General features: G+C 37.0%; 1 protein-coding gene across 6 annotated transcripts in view; it reads left to right on the top strand.

Annotated features, from left to right (window-relative positions):
• Positions 1 to 1,781: 1,781 nt before the first annotated feature.
• Positions 1,782 to 17,010, top strand: part of LOC107597123 (clathrin coat assembly protein AP180) — a 32,476-nt gene continuing 17,247 nt past the window's right edge. For 5 of the 6 annotated variants that reach the window (XM_016288070.1, XM_016288069.1, XM_016288065.1 and 2 more), the window contains exons 1-2: positions 2,555 to 2,684; positions 16,211 to 16,353. In XM_016288070.1, the coding sequence (XP_016143556.1) occupies positions 2,555 to 2,684; positions 16,211 to 16,353 (273 nt within the window). Of the gene's footprint in view, positions 2,685 to 16,210; positions 16,354 to 17,010 lie in introns of all 6 variants that reach the window. The other variant, XM_016288064.1, reaches the window with a different exon arrangement.

Raw genomic sequence — 17,010 nt, forward strand, 5'->3', positions numbered from 1 at the left:
TGTTCATAAATTGGTGTTTCAGTGATTAGACTCAAACGAATTCAGCTATTCTAGTCGAGTCGGTGTTAATCCGTGTATCATTCGATCATTCGTTTTTTGATTTAATATTGAAAGTAGAAAAATGAGAAAACGGCTGGAGGGTTTGGTGATAAACAAACTGAAATTGCTTATATTTATTATTATTATAAGTTATTATATTTTATGAAAATCTTGCGTTGCAGTGCATATCCTTTTGAGATATCAATTATAATAAATTTTAATAAAACACAAGACTACATTATATAACTCTAACAGTAGGCTATTTAATATCTGTTGTTCTCCGGTTGTCAGTCAGAATGACAGTTCTTGCGTGAACATAGGCCTATATATACCCAAGCCAATTTATTATTCCTTCCTTTTTGTCTTGGTGTTTAAAATATTTATTTTGAAACAAATTAATTAATTACTTAAACAGACTTACTGGGGGACCAGGGTAGGCTATGACAGTTGTCATATCATACCCTGCCATGCCCAGCTGATGCAAAGAATAGAATTTATATCTACACAGAAGAAAGCCCTGTCTAGACTCTGCCCAGGCATGAGTTGTGTTGAGCTATTCATTAGCCTGTTTGTTTGATGAAAAAAGACTAAATGTAGTTGCAATAAATGCGTTAAGAATCCATACAACTGCAGCAGTGGAGGACTATTATTCTGCTGCGTGATACTGCAGAAGAACTGATGACGGCACGGTTTGATCTTCGGCTGTCCAATCAGCTGAAAGGGGCGTTTAATTCCCGCCCACGTGTAGAAATCGAATATTCAAGCTGTTTATTCATTTTTTTTTACCCCTGAGCGAAAAACGAAAATTTAAGCTGAATTCTCTTTTTTTCAATTTTTGGAAAAAAAAAACTAAAAAGGAGCCGTTTTCTCATTTTTCTACTTTCAATATTAAAGGGGTGATATGATGCTTTTTTTAAAGATCATTATTTTGTGTATTTGGTGTAACAGAATATGTTGACATGCTTTAATGTTCAAAAAACACATTATTTTAAATAATGTCATTAGTTTTTACCATCAGTTTAAGCCCGAAAGGGGAACAGACACAGTAATGATGCAGTACACAAGCGGTTAAGACAGCTGACTCTACTGTGATGTGATGCTGTCTCTCTCTCACTCACACACACACGATGCGCAAAACTCCGCATTTGAACAGTCAATATCAAATACTTAAACTAGTAACAAAACATACTTAGTCGCTGATTCAGAAGCGCCAGATTGTCATAGCAAAGTCAGAATTACCTCCTCTCCTAGGTTCACGAAACGGTCGTCCATAAAATGCATTGTTGTTCTGTTGACGATACACGGATTGTGTTCGAGTCTGAATGGGACTTTTCGTTTGTGAACGACCGGAATGAACTGAAGTGTTTGTGTGTGAACTTAACAAACAAAAACAAGGGAAGGGGGTTAAGATTATGTAAAACGAGACCGTACAACAATACACCACTAAAATGACGTAAGTACTTTATTTAAATAAAATATTTTATTTGATGTATTCATGACATTTTGCTGTTGTTTTATGTAGCCTAATAAAAAAAGTCACACCAAGCAGATGACAAACGTGATAAGAAAATTCATGATTCTTGAACATTCTTTCAATCACGGATAGTAGCCACTGAACTAATCCGTGATTGGATCTTTTAGGTGAATTGACTGAAAAGATTCGAGTCTCTAAAATGAATCAAAATCCCCACCACTAGATACCATAGCAATAAAAAGCACAAGTACATTGGGCGCAGATAGTAAAGCGCACGCAATCTGGGGTTTTAATGACGTGTGACTTGACTCGTGCGTGGGGGCGGAGTGATAGCACAAATAATTAAATATCGAGTCCAGCGGGGACCGCGGCTTCCCGTTATCGCAGCGTTTCATCCTCCTAGTTCAGCAATTGTCCAAACCTGGACATAGCCACGGGGTGAAGGAAAAGGAAGGCGAGCGGTTTTTAGAGATGAGGAGAACAACGCAAGCCGTTTGAAGGTTTGGGTGACTGCACATCGAGCGGGGTTTGTCAGGAAGATTAATCCTTGATCTGGAGGAGGAGAGAAGGACGACTGGACGAGCCGAGCATCATCGTAACAGCCTCTTCCAATACAACGCGGAAATAACGAGGAATATCTTTTAAGACTTTATAAAAATTGTCTTTAATAACCTTAAAGCCTATCGTTTACTCTTTATAAATAACTATTTGCGGTTGAAATAGTCATTACGCATCTCTTATATGCTCCCGCATCCCCACGAGGCGAATACACGGCGCAGGCGTTGACCTGAAATTTATATTATAGTAAACACAGAGTCTCGCTCTGTATGATTTAGTATTGCCTTAAATATGTCCGTTGCTCATCATCCATGGTAAAGACTTTATCTCAGCTTGGTCTTGATAACAATCACATCGTATTAATATCGCAAATTGTGGTCGAGAATCCATTTTAAAGGGCCTCGTTCTTGTGGACGCTTTGGAACATCTCGACGCGTCTCTTTGTACGGGAATAAGGGCGTTTGAATCCGCGAGGGACGGAAGATGTCGGGTCAGACTTTGACGGACCGCATCGCCGCGGCGCAGTACAGCCTCACGGGATCCGAGGTGGCTCGTGCGGTGTGTAAAGCGACCACGCATGAAGTGATGGCACCTAAAAAAAAACATCTCGAATGTAAGTGGGTTCAGGTTCAGATTACACCTTTCCTTGCCTTGTTCATACCAAATATACTTACGCAATGGGTCCGTTCACCCATCCACTTATTAATCGTTTATTTGCCCATTATGTTCATGCAATGGCTACTCAAAGGTCATCAGATACCACTGAATCGGTTAGAAAGGCATATGGTGCTGTTTTGGTGTCAGCGTTGTGGAATGGAAATGTGCAATTGCTCTGTGACTAATGGGCCCTCATTTCACAGTGTGTCTGTCACAAAGCAGAGAGACGCCAGAATGAGCAGAGAACATGGCTTCCGTCCACTGTATGGCCTGGAAAGAAAAGCAAACCATTTTTCTCACTCTTCCAAGTAATTTGTTTGGAATGTCATTTATTTGGTTTGAATGCATTTCATATGCATTTCTTCTATCTATCTATCTATCTATCGATCTATCGTCTGTCTGTCTCTGTCTAGCATGTACAATATAGGGAGAAATATGTACTTTGAATGCCAAGGTATTCTAACTATAAACTCTAGTCTAGTACCTTTTGTCTACTAACTTGTAAGTTTACCGTAAGTGTACTCCGTGTTGAAAGCATGATAGAAAGTGCACTCAGAGCTAAACTGAAGTAATCAACCTCCAGCAGCAGGTGGCCTGGAATGGTTTTGGCAGCCCCAGTCCGTTTCATTGCCTCTCAGATTCACCCCTGCTGAATTATACATTCCTCTTTCAGGTCAAAGGTGAGGATGTCACTAGGAACATTAAGTGGAGAATTTGATACAGACGTTCCACCCCTTTGATATTCTATTGTAAAACTCAGTCTTACTGTGTGTCATGTAAAATAATTTTATGGAATGACAAAATATGCATGTTATTTACCCAGAACACTGGTAGTAAAAGGAGTTGGTTGAAATTGGACACAAAACAGGCAAACTATGTAAAATACACTTTTGTGTATTAAAGTGCATGTGATATTTAAAGTAAAAATACAACAAACAAAGCTTTTAAAATGGGCTCATGCTGAAATTTGAGCACTTTCTCTTTGAAATATGGTGCATTGTGATAAATCAATGGCTTTCAAATAGTCCTGATCAGCATCACAAAAGGTCTCAGTTTGTGGCAGGTGTCCCAAGCTCCTAAGCACTGTGACACACCCACATCTGTCTCAGAAGAGCATGGGTAATCAGAACACGTCAATTAAATCGGAGATAAGCAATTCAACTGTGTGGCTCAGGACAAAATCACATGGTTGGAAGTTTTTGTCTGGTTTCCATCCATGTGATCTTCCCGTGCTGAATATTTATTCAGTTTATAGTTTTAAACCCCGCAGTATTATTTTGCTTGCACCGTTCAGCATTCAGTCAGTTTCTCAGCAATCTCTTAAATGTGCTGACTCATTAGTTCACCTCCCATTTTGTAATGTACACTCATTTCAGTATCATAACGTGGCTTGTCTTTATTTTTTTTTTAGATTTTGTGTACTTGATTGTAATTTTTTAATATTTTGATATTTTAAAAAAGCAAAAAATGAAGAAATTAAATTGCATTTTGCTACATGGACATTTCCACTGAATAGGAACAGAAGAATGCCAGTCTAAACCTGCTGGGTGGATTGTGCTGCTGAATTGGTGCATGTAGAGACTTCTTGTTTCACCTCACTTCTGAGGTTTCCAAATCCTCCCTGGGCTGTTTAAAAATGTAATTGCCTCAATTTTATGTTGAGTGACAAGGGAAACTGCACAGATGTTTATCAACATATTTCCGGCTTACTAAAGGCTTCCTTATATCAGGCCATGTGTTTGGAATGGTCTGCCTCATTAAGGGACACCAGAAGCAACAGTAGCCATGAAACAGTACTGACACTAAAGTGTCTTCGTGTCATTGCATTAGATAAGAAATATCAAATCAACTAGCATCTGCAAACAAATTATGCTAGAGCTTTTCTCAGAACTAACTTTACTTAACTTATTTTGCAATTATGTCTTACCAACTGCTGCTAAGGTGATTTTAGTGAATGCATGAAGTAATTTTCCCTCAAGTTCACCGAGGTGTCCTAGCAGTAACCATAGGTGTAGATCATTACATTAACTGAACATGTTCCGCTCTAGTGTTCATTTTGTCAGCCATTTTTTATTTAGTCTTAGTTTTACTCTTAATCTTTTAAATTAGTATTAGTCTTAGTCCTGGTGTCAAATGTACTTTTTAGTTATCATATTTAGTCAACCTTGTTCTGTTTTTGTTTTAGTCGACTAAATGTCTGAGCATTTTAGTCTAGTTTTATTCAATGAAAACTTTTCGTCACATTTTCATCATGCTGTATAATAGTTAAACTGATTAAAAAAAAAAAGAATATATATATATCAGAGTCACTGATTTGCGGATTTGAACTCTTGATATCTGGCAACCGCACACATGAAAGCTTATACTAGAGCAGGGGTGGCGAACGTCAGTCCTGGAGAGCCGCAGCCCTGCAGAGTTTTGCTTCAACCCTAATCAAACACACCTGAACATGCTAATCAAGGTCTGAAGGGTTACTAGGAAGCTACAGGCAGGTGAGTTTTAATTAGGGTTGGAGCTGAACTCCGCAGGGCTGAGGCTCTCCAGGACTGGAGTTCGCCACCCCTGTACTAGAGGCATGTACAGCAGTCTGCAATAACGTTTTGTCTCCTTTTTTTTCAACAAAAATAAAAAGAAATTTTGGTATAGTTTTTTAAAAAAAAATACATTTTAGTCTCGTCTTTTATCGTCAACGATATTGCATGTTGATATAGTCACAGTTATCGTTTATTGACCTTATCGTCGGCTCGTCATCATCTTGTCTTATGGAAAAATATCTCGTCAAAGAACATTTTTCGTCATACTTTTTGTTAACGAAATTAACACTATTCTACTCATTACCTCTGTTCAGCAAATGTTTGCGGACGAAATCCAATAATTTCAACAGGAATCCATGCAATCTGGAGTCTTATGTGAGGATGAAATATTTCCCATACAGATTTTACATTGAGTTTAATTTGGCATGTTCACTAACGGAAAGCCGTTTGAAAGTGACTTTGCGAGCTGTGCTTACATTGCTACACTTTTGACAATAAACAACTGATCTTTTTGCCCACAAAATTGCTCTAATGTCATAACACCTTAAAACAACTTTAGTCAAACAGAAAATGTCCTAATACTTATGAATGTGAACAAGCTGTTTTGGAAAATTACTGGATAAACAAGCACCATTTTGTATAAAGTTAAAATAAGGGGTTAATATTGAATAACTTACTGCCAGTTTCTTTATGTTTTTACTCCACCAATGAAAAGGGTTTCAAAGAAAGCCCAGCAAACTGTTGCACATCATCTAGTAACACAGTAGCAGTGTTTTGTTCCTGAATCAATATTTGTGAACGATTCAGTTGAGTGAATGATTCAAAGACTCATAAAGACAGCCACTTGTTTCTTTCCTGAATTATTCCAACGATTCAATCATAAAGACCATCACTTGTCACCTAATACTGGTTTATTGATGTAACCTGCAGAAAGTTTCACAAAAAAAATCCCAAGACTGACAAGAACATGCAAACGGCAGAGTACTACAAACCATGAAACATCCCAGTGCTGTTGGACAATTATATCAGCATTTTATAGGTGACATTTCTGCAAATGTTAGCAATGTTAAGATGCTTAATTATCTGAATTAAATGAAAACATGTTGTTTGCATTGGCTGCTGACTAGATATTTTGCTTTTCTGCTTTAAGCATAATCTTATTCTAATTGGATGCATATTCGCGGTACTATGCATATTTATAGATGAGTCAAGAAATCAAGGAATGAAAAATACACATAGGGATCTGGTTCATTCTATGTCGATACTATGTGTGGAGACTGAAGGTAGAATGGCCATGTGCGGCCAGACAATCTGGGCAGGGTGTCAAACTCACACTTGAGTTTCAAACATCAACAGTATAATGAAAAAGATTTATTTTGTCTAATAACCATAAGGAGATATATGACTGATTCTCTGCTGGATGGGAGGGACTAAAGAAGTAAATCATTAATCTGAGTTTCACAAGAAAAAATATTGAGGCCACCAGGGTGTCATTTTAACCAAAGTGGTGATTTAAAGAGCTTCTCTTCAGAGTAAAATTTTAATTTAATTTAGTTAGCTTATGAAATGCATTAAACTCACCACATTACTCAAGAGAGAATACTGCATTCAGGCTAAGATTAATTTTTTAGTACATCTCTGTGAATCGGTTTCGCTCTGTTCTGCTCTTTTTCTTTCTCTTTGTCTCTTCCTGTCTGCGTTGCTCTAGCTTGCTCTTTCTGTACATGTCTTTCAGCAATTACAAATCAAATGGTGCAACATTGATGATACTCTCTTTGCAGTGTGTGAAAATAAAAGAGGGAAAGATGGTGCTGCACTGATGTCACTCAGCAAGAGAAATCAGCAGTACTGCTGTGATGTCACAGTATTAAAATGTAGCTTTCAGCCAATCACGACAAATCATAGTGGCTGGCAGAGTGCTTTCAGTACCCTGGACAAGGACACCACCACTGCAACCAAACTAGCACCACCTCCTATTCTTATATTCTGCCATTTCCCATTTTTCCAGCACCCTTCCCCCCACACTGCTGACTTAGAGGTCATTGCGTCCTTGGAGCCTTATTCATTGTGCATTAGTCATTGTGCATGCTAATTTAAAACTCCAAAATGAGTCATTTATGATTTCATTATAAGCACGTGCACATAGTTGCACTTGAATGTAGAGAGAGAGATGTTCTTCTGTCCATTCATTGCACAGATGTTTGTAGCGCTGCTTGCTTAGTGGTGAAAGTGCTAAATTTGTCGCCCGGGTTAATCAGGCTACAATCACACTGGTAGTCGTGTACATGACATCAATGGGTGCTGTTAGTACACCGCTGTGCCATGAATAATGCAAGACGAGATGTGTTTCCTGTGTAATCTGACTGCCAGGCCCCCAGAAGCCTTTAAGAGCAGGGTGCGAGGATCTTGACCGGGTCTGCCATTAGAGATTAGGCCACAGGATGGTACTGATTCTCACATTGGAGGAGAAGTCAGACATACTGAGATTATAAATGTCATGCAGGATATTGAGATTAGTTTATCCAAATGGGGAAAGGGGTTAGAAATTCGAATGGGTCAAGGGACTAGAGATTAGTCTGGAGAGGTAAAACAGAGCACTGTGATTATAATAACACATGCATGTTTATCTGATGTCAGATGCTCAGTCAACACGAAATGTTTTTGCAAAGCATTTTGCTTCCATAAAGTGACTCATTTCAGTGTTACACACATTCAAATTCTGTGATATACCATATAATACCATATCAGTTATCGACTGGTATTAGAGATTTTAATTTATTGGGTGATATTGGATGTAACTCTGCATGCTTATTTCCTCTATTTTAATTATTTAGATTACCTTTGCTATCATCTAATACTCACTTAAAGACATCTTTAAAAACATAATTTGCTGCACATTATAATGCTATGATGCCTAAATTCACTTGTAGCATTAAATTATTGACTTTTATTTATTTAAACAAAATAATCTAGATTTTTTTATATTGTCCATATATTGGTTATTAGCCATAACATGATATTACCTGTTGACTTATCTGTATCGGCCAGCTTCTAATAATATTGGTGCATTCCTAAATATAGGTGCACAATATGTCTTTTTTTTCACCAAAAAAAGACATTACATTTTGAGTCACAGATCAGTCTGATAAAGTCTTTTTGGAGAGAAGATTAAAAATACTTTTTGGTAGCAAAATTGACATTATATTTTAATTTTACTCTTTTCAGAGTAGAAAAATTTAGGGCGAGACTTGATTTGATCTATTAGGAATAATAAATGGGGTTCATTAAGATTTCATATTGATTTTACTGCAAATATATTTTAAATGAATCACACTTAAACACATTAAGCAAAATTAAAGTCTTATAGTAAACTATTGGGATATGTACTCTAAGTGTATTTGGGCATTAGAATGTTTTTCAATATTATTAGCAAAATTGTCTTAAGGAAGTTAAGGGTGATTTACTTAAATATTTGTAAAATGTTAAAATATTTCCTTCAGCAGAAATAAAATTGTCAAATTGCCAGGTTTTCTAACAATTACTATAATCATGTTAATATATGATTTAAGTATATATATCATATACACTCACGTCTGCACTACAGAAAGGAAGATATTCTCCTGTACAGGCTGGTTTACACTGGTTTCTTCTTGGATGCTACGTAGCCACGCTGCTTGCCAGTGAGGGCACATGGGCAGTCTCTCAGTTGTTTTGCTCCAGGGAGCGGCCTATAAATAAATAGAGCTTTTCAGGCTTCATTCATGTGCAGCGGTACATGGCTGTTTTTGTTCTCGAAATACACGTATTCAGCTCTCATTTTATTTACACACTCTATCTTAAAAGCAATATTAATTCCAGTACGCTCGTCAGTTTGCATAGCTCTGCAGAATGGACATGGTGAAACGGTCAATTTCGGTAAAAATCAAGCAGCTAGTAGTATAGCATCTTTGGCTGGGGAATATTGGTAAAAATATGCAAACATTAAACTTGTCTAAAACAATAAGATAAGTACACCATGGCCAGGTTATTTAAGGTCTGAAATATTTAAGACAATCACTTGTTATAAAAAGCTGACTGTAATGCACCTTAGCATGCTAAGATTGGCATGAAATTGTGCAAGGTTGCAATAAAGCTCAAAGAAACTATCACATGACACTTCATCGACAGCTTATATTACAGAAGCATTCTGTGATATTAAACAAGCTTTTATGATATGACATAACAGTACATAGAAAATGACACTTATAGGAGTAGACATCTCCGCAATGGTTACTCACATTCACAACATTCAATATTACACACAATTAAGTCACTTTAACTAACAAAGAATGCACCTTCACAATCATTTCACATACTTTTACAATCTCTGTGAGTAATTGGATGCAAACCTAGTCAGAACTCACCCAGCCGCAGAGCATGCACTACAATAATAAGAGCTGTATGGAAACGGGTTAGTTTGAAATGTCACTGTTGCAGCAATATCTGATTGTGCCTTTAATTATTAGGATGTGAATCTATCTCTCTTCAGATTATTAGTATTCAGTTTTTGTGTCTTTATTGTGTTCTCATGTCATGTATTTTATTTAGAAATGTCTTGGCCTGTGATTGGATCCTCTTCAGTTGTCTTGTTATCAGGTGTGCTCTTATGTATTTCTAGTCCACACATTTCCCTTGTCCTGTGTCTAGCATTAGTCAGTGTAACCAGGTATTGATCAGTGAGTTGTTGTTTTATAATTAACACTAATGACTAAAGAAACATATGGGAACAATTAAGGCTGGTAATGAACATGACAATAAACACAGGAAACTAGCAAACAGGTAGATAATGAGGCCTAGCATGCACTTTAGAAAGTTGCAAGAGACACTATATTGTTTGTAAAGATTGGACAAACAATTTTTGTTCAACCAAGAACTCTAAAGAAAAAGTAAAACTGCAGTTGTCACCGTCCGCTAGTTTGGTCTATTGAGGTCAGGTTGCTGTGTGTAAGTTATTATCAATATATTGTTAATTTTCATGGTTTAGTCTTGTATTTCTGTTTGCTTTTAAGAGTTTTATGTAAAAATAGCCCTAAATTGATCATGTTAAAGATAACAGATTTTCTATGTCTGGTTGGTAATTCACTAAAACGAATGAACCGTACTCCGAATACTATCACAAGATTTGTAATTCACTGAAATTGCTGAGTGGTAAGCCTACTTAAAATACTAGTGCAAAATATATATTATAGATAAGATATATGTTATATCTTATTTATGATCATGTCATGATTAAATGTCAACCAGCCATTGAATGGTTTGCCGTTCAAACTAAAGTGTCTTTATTAAGTTCAATAGCATTGGCGCATAATGTCGTGTGTTGAGTCACAACCCGGATCAGAGCTGCTGTACACATGTACACATGCTGTTAGATCAAGTGGAAGTGGCAGTAGGTTTTCTTTTACAGTCTTTAGCTATTCTATTAGGAGGACACTCACTTTTAATTGACTTTAAACTGGCCTCTTGTCTCGCTCCATGGCTGTGTACATTGCTTAATTAAATGTTGCCGTGTCTTAATATTCAACAAAGGAGACCTGGTTTCCCGACACCAGACTAAGTGCTGCGGTTGCCAGGGAAACAGGCGGTTTAAGCATGTCTGTGTCCCCTCCTACTCACGTCTTTAGAAGAGTTAAAAATACTGGCTTAGTGACGGACCGCTCTGTGCATTTTAACACATGACATGATACCTATGTAATGTTGGTGCCTAGTTTGTAATCGCTATCTCAGCGTGCATAAATGTGAGATGCAATTACTCCACAATGGCCTTTACAGTCTGGGTGAACAGGCTTGTGTAATGATACCTCTGAAGGTTAATTGAATGTCTGAAGTGCGTTTTCTAGAGCTTTCTCTGTTGCTAATGGTCACTTCATTCTACTTAAGGTGTCCAGTGCATTTATTCACCTTATTTTGCAATGCAGAATTAAGCTATTTTCTTTGAATGTAGATTTATTAGCCATTAAATGTAAATATCTTGAAGAATAACAAAGTGCAGTAAAAGGTCTATTTGCACTACGAACCAGTGAGTTTATGATTCTGATCATAAATCGAAATAATATGATAACAAATACCAATTTGTAGTATAAAAAGTGTAACGGACTGTTTTTTTGCAGGTAAAATAACTGGAAGCGATGACACCGGCCTTGTACATTCAAGTTACACATGCCAGCATCCACACTTGTGTTAAAAATAAGGTGGATGGGGTGTTAACTATGAACATATAGACCAAGCTGTTATGAATTTGGGATTTTATTTGCTCAAATTTACAAAACAGTGACAACAAATGTTTTTAAATAAAAAAGTAATGTGTTAATATCCGTACATCATTCATGCTTAGTTTTTAAAATTATTGACTGTGTTTCCAGCAGATTTTCTGTAATATGTGCATCTTTTTGTACAAATGTACATATAAATATTTAATATGTGTGTGGGGGTCAGGTTTGGCCTACATTATTGGCCAAAATAAATTACAATTGATCATAATTTAACAATTTTAAAAAATGCAGTCTCGGCTAAAAAAAATATGCGCTGTATTTCTTATACTTTGGAGAAACTTCTGAAACATGCATGTTTTTATTGGTGAGTTTATTTTTCTTTAACTTTATTATTTTTAAAGGGTAACTGAGCTGTAGTTGCAAAGAATCTTTTATAGCATCAAAAATATTTGTATGGGAAAAAAGTTACAAATGCATATGCATATATTTCATATTTTATATATATATATATATATATATATATATATATATGCAAGAGGTGTTAAAAACAAGCTTGTATTTTTATAATTTTATCATAAGAAAGACTTTTAAAGTTTTGAATATTGACTTTGACCAATTGCAAAGGTCATGGGAAGTACAGGTTTAGGGGATAGAAAACTAGCTCAATATCAGGACTATAGAAGCCACTAGAAAGTCCCGCCATGAAAGAAAAACAAAAGTATGTGTGTGGCCAATGCCTCTGCCACCAATACTGTAATTTGCTCCTGTTATTGAACAGGGAAAGTAGAAAGTTGATGGTCGATAATAGTTGGGGAGCTCAGAGGCCATGAGGCTGCAGGGTAGTTTTTCAGTCTGCTATATGAGCTGGCGGTGCAGCTGCTTCTCACTGCATTTACAGTGTGACTGCTGCACTCTGATACCATTTGCGTATTGTGTGTAGTGCTTCAGTTTAGCAAGTTGTTTAATGCTTGGCTGTTTTTTCAAGATTTTGTGCATGTGTAAGCATTCCTGCCATGTGTAAAGTGAGAACCGTGAGACGCTTCATATCTGACTGCACTACTGTTTCTCCACCCCCAGCTTTTTATCTCTCTTCGTAAATAATTTAGGAAGTGAATGCTAAGTCAGATATACTGTGTCCTTTGAAATAGAACATGCACAAAACTCAAACTTTTAATATAGTATGACTCATATGTGATTGTAATTTGTTTTAGTCACAGTTGAACTTTATAATTCTCTGGTGCAGACTTAAAAAGAAAGTTGTTGGCTGTACTGTACATAAGTAAATGCTCTGCTTCACTGCATTGAGCGAATTCGATAATTCAGACGAAGCAAACTTTACGTCTTTCAAAGTTTATAAGGCTGAACAAACTTGTTTTACCAAACTCTTTAAGGAGCCATTTGTTTTATTGTGTTGTAACAGAGGCATTTGGCACTGGGTACTGAAATTATATGAAAGAACACATATACACTATTGTTCAAAATGTTGGGGTTTTAATGTATTTTATTTAATGTTTTTGAACGAAATCTCTTTTGCTCACCAAGGCTGAATTTATCTGATCAAAAATACAGTAAAACAGTAATATTGTTAATATTGTTGCTGTTGATTATACAGTAAATAGTTTTGCCATTTTAAAATAACAGTTTTCTATTGTAATATATTTTAAAATGCAGCCAGTGTCCCATGATCCTTCAGAAATCATATTATGCTGAACTGGTGCTCAAGAAACATTTATTAATGTTGAAAACAGTATTATTTGATAAAGTAAAAAAAACAGCATTTGTTTGGAATCTGAAACAGAAATCTTTTGTAACCTTTGATTCATTTGTTGCATACTTGTTGAATAAAAGCATTAATTTCTCTCTCTCTCAACAAAAAAAAACTTACTCTCCCCAAACTTTTGAACGTCAGTGAAATTTTTTTAAAAATATAAATACAATGACCTGAAGTATCTGTCATATTGTGAGGAAAAAGAACTAGGGCACAACAAATTTTTTTTTGTTTTTTTAGATTTAGTTCAGGTGACACATGAAGGTGGTTCTGATCTCACATTTCATCCCATCAGGCTGTGTTGATGTGCTTTAAGGTGCCAAACCAGGGTGATGTTCAATTTTTAAGCCTTTTTGAGGATGCCCTATTATTGTGGTCTCTGCGATTATGTTATCTCATCTTGTACATGAATGTGTGCGTACCCTTCCTCTTTCAGTTAAGGTGACTGCATCCCTCAGCCCCCTGGTGTTTTACTACCCTATTTTGCCTTTAAAGGGGTCATATGATGTTGCTAAAAAGAACAGTATTTTGTGTATTTGGTGTAAGGAAATGTGTTTATGTGGTTTAAGGTTAAAAAAACACATTATTTTCCACATACTGTACATTATTGTTTCTCCTCTATGCCCCGCCTTCTGAAACGCGTCGATTTTTACAAAGCTCATCGGTCTGAAAAAGCGAGGTGTGCTGTGATTGGCCAGCTATCTAGTATCCAGTGCGTTGTGATTGATTCTAGTCGTGTCCATTTTTGGAAGGCCAAACAAAGTAGTTTCGCTTTCACAACGAAACAGCGTCACACATGGCGGCCTACAGTGAGCAGAGGCCGGCGGCTAGAGTGAGGAACGGCCGGAGGGTTGGAGTGAGCGGCGACGGCCTACAGTGAGCAGAGGCCGGGGGCTAGTGTGAGGAACGGCGGGATGGTTAGAGTGAGCAGAGGCGCGGGCTTGAGAATGGCGCGGCCGGAGATTTCGACGAAGGAGCGTCCGGAAGGACATGTGACGACTCTGGGCTGGACTCCGCTTCGTCCACGGTTAAAAGCCGATCCGGCGATCGACAGCGCAAAGTTGTAGTATTTCATCATCGACCAGCACGTATCCGCTCTAGGCATGACGAAGCAGATATCGTCCTCTTTTGGAAGACCAAACAAAGTAGTTTCGCTTTCACAACGAAGCACACAGCGTCTTTACGACATGGCAGCGGAAACAACAAAACTACAGCGAGAATAAAAGTTACGCCTTCTTTCTTTGCGTGAACATTTGGGCGGCGTTATGCAAATCTTCCCACAGAGTGACGTAGGTATGTTGGGGCGTGTTAGAACGAGCTGTTTTAGGTAGGCGTGGTTGACTCTTAACTTTTATAAAGAATATCTCTTTGGTTTTGAGACTTTAGTCTTTGCAACTTTACAGATCTTCTTTATGCACCAAGAGCTTGTAACACTCCAAAGAGAAAGGAAAAATTTAAAACTCATATGACCCCTTTAAATAATTTATCATTTCCTATGTGATGAGAGGAGAAGCTGCAAGTTGTTCCATTGTGAAATATACATCATAGTCTCTTAATTGGATTATAATCATATATTAAATGATATCAGAATTATTGAGACTCTGGTACAGTGCTTGTCAGTATGTAAAAATAATGTTTGAATCCAGACACTGTGGTTTCAGGATTTGTGTTGTGATGTGTAGTTCATGATGAAGGATGTATGGTGTGGTCTGTAGGAGGGAGAGCAGGCTGCTTTGTCATAATCTCCTTAGAGACAGATACAAATCTGTGTGTTCACACACCTTCTCCTGTAGTGAAGGTGTGATAGAAAGAAAAGGAGGAGGACTGAGAAATGAAAAATCTGCTTATCTGTGTCTAACTATCTGTTAAACAATGTATCTCACTATGTCCGTCTATCCATCTGTCTAACTTTTCAACATTTTCCTTCTGTCTTTCTGTTGGTCTGTCTATCTGTTTGTTTGGTCGATCTGTCTGCCTGTCTAACTTTTTGTCTGAAAATCTGTCTTTCTGTTTGAAAACGTATCTGTCTGTCTGTCTACCTGACTTGGTAGATTGTCTGTCTTTATGTCTAACTCTCTGTCTGCCTAACAAACTCTTTCTTACTTTTAGTATGTAACTATCTGTATGTAACATTCTCGCTGACTACTTTACCAACTATTTCATCAATTATCTTTCTGCCTGGCAGCCTAACTATCCAACTGCCTGTCTGTTTAACAGTGTAACTATCTATCGGTCTGTCTGTCTAACTGTCTCTTGGTCTGTCTAGCTATCTAACCGTCTACTATATCTGTGTTGATCTAACTCTTCAACTATCGGTCTGTCTGTGCAACTGTCTGCCTGTCTATCTAACTATCTGTCTGTCTTTCTGTCTGTGTATCTATTTATTCTACTTCGCTTTCTAACTTTCCCCCTTGTCTATTTATTGCTCCCCTTTAAAATATTTTGGTGCATTGTCAGATGTCACATTGAATGTCAAAATGAGCCATTTTGTCATACACTGGTGCACCACAGAATTCCCATCACACTGCATTATTCAATGTTATGACAGCGCTGTAATATTAATCACCTGTTCTGTTCCTTTCATATCTGTATTATTTAGCCTAGGCTGCTCTTTATGGATACTATATGCCATACCTACATTGAGAATTTAAATGATAATGACTTAAAGTTGTGAACTCTCTCATGATTGAGCCTTCTGACCCTAAATGTCTTTTAATAGTATGTTTGATATACTAGCATGCTAAGCACAGTTCAGAAACAGAGCTGAAGCTGAATGCAGGACAACACTGAATAGCACTGGTTCCTGTGTGTTACTCTTACCCTGATGTTCTGGTATGTGTTGTGCCCGCTGCTTTTACCCAGAGTGTCATAATACAGTACGGATAAACTGTTAAATACGTTCAACTTAAAGCTACTTCATATTCCCTCACAGACTTGATCCAGGCAACCCAGGAGTCCAATGTCAATATTCCCCAGATGGCTGATACCCTGTTTGAGAGAGCGGGAAATGCCAGCTGGATTGTGGTCTTCAAGGCTTTGGTCACCACTCACCACCTGATGGTCCATGGCAATGAGGTGAGAATCAAGCAATTGATTACTGCAGTGTTATTTATATGATACTTGTGAGGTAAACGAGTATTAAGTCCTGATATTTTGAATGAAATGATTATTATGAAGACATAGTGTCAGGTATGGTTATGGATAGATGTTTGTGGTGCATATACTGAGCTGAAGTCTGTCTGTGTGCATATGTCAAACTGGGGCTAGTTGTCACAGGGGCTGTATCTCAGTAATTATACAGTTTTGAGTCAAAAGTCCACTTACACAAAATATGCAATCTCTCTAGTAGTGGTTTTATCATTCAAAAGGTAATTTTTGAAAAATTCCACAAAAATATTAATCAGCACAACTATTTTCAATGTTGATAATAATAAGTAATATTACAAAAAATCTGCATAATACTTTTTTTATGAATTTTTTGATCCACTAAATGCAGCCTCGGTAAGCATAATAATTTCGGTAACACTTTACCATAAAGTTCCATTTGTTGACTATATTTAATGCTTAACTAACATTAACTAATAATGAGCAATACATTTGTTGCAGTATTTATTAATCTTTGTTAATATTAGTTAATAAAAATACAGCTTTAGAAGTATTTTTCATTGTTAGTTTGTTAACTAATTATTACCGAAATTTCATTCAAAACTTTTAAACGGTCATGAATGTTTG

This window comes from Sinocyclocheilus grahami, unplaced genomic scaffold (assembly GCF_001515645.1).
Source record: "Sinocyclocheilus grahami isolate Dianchi unplaced genomic scaffold, SAMN03320097.WGS_v1.1 scaffold228.1, whole genome shotgun sequence".
NCBI lineage: Eukaryota > Metazoa > Chordata > Actinopteri > Cypriniformes > Cyprinidae > Sinocyclocheilus > Sinocyclocheilus grahami.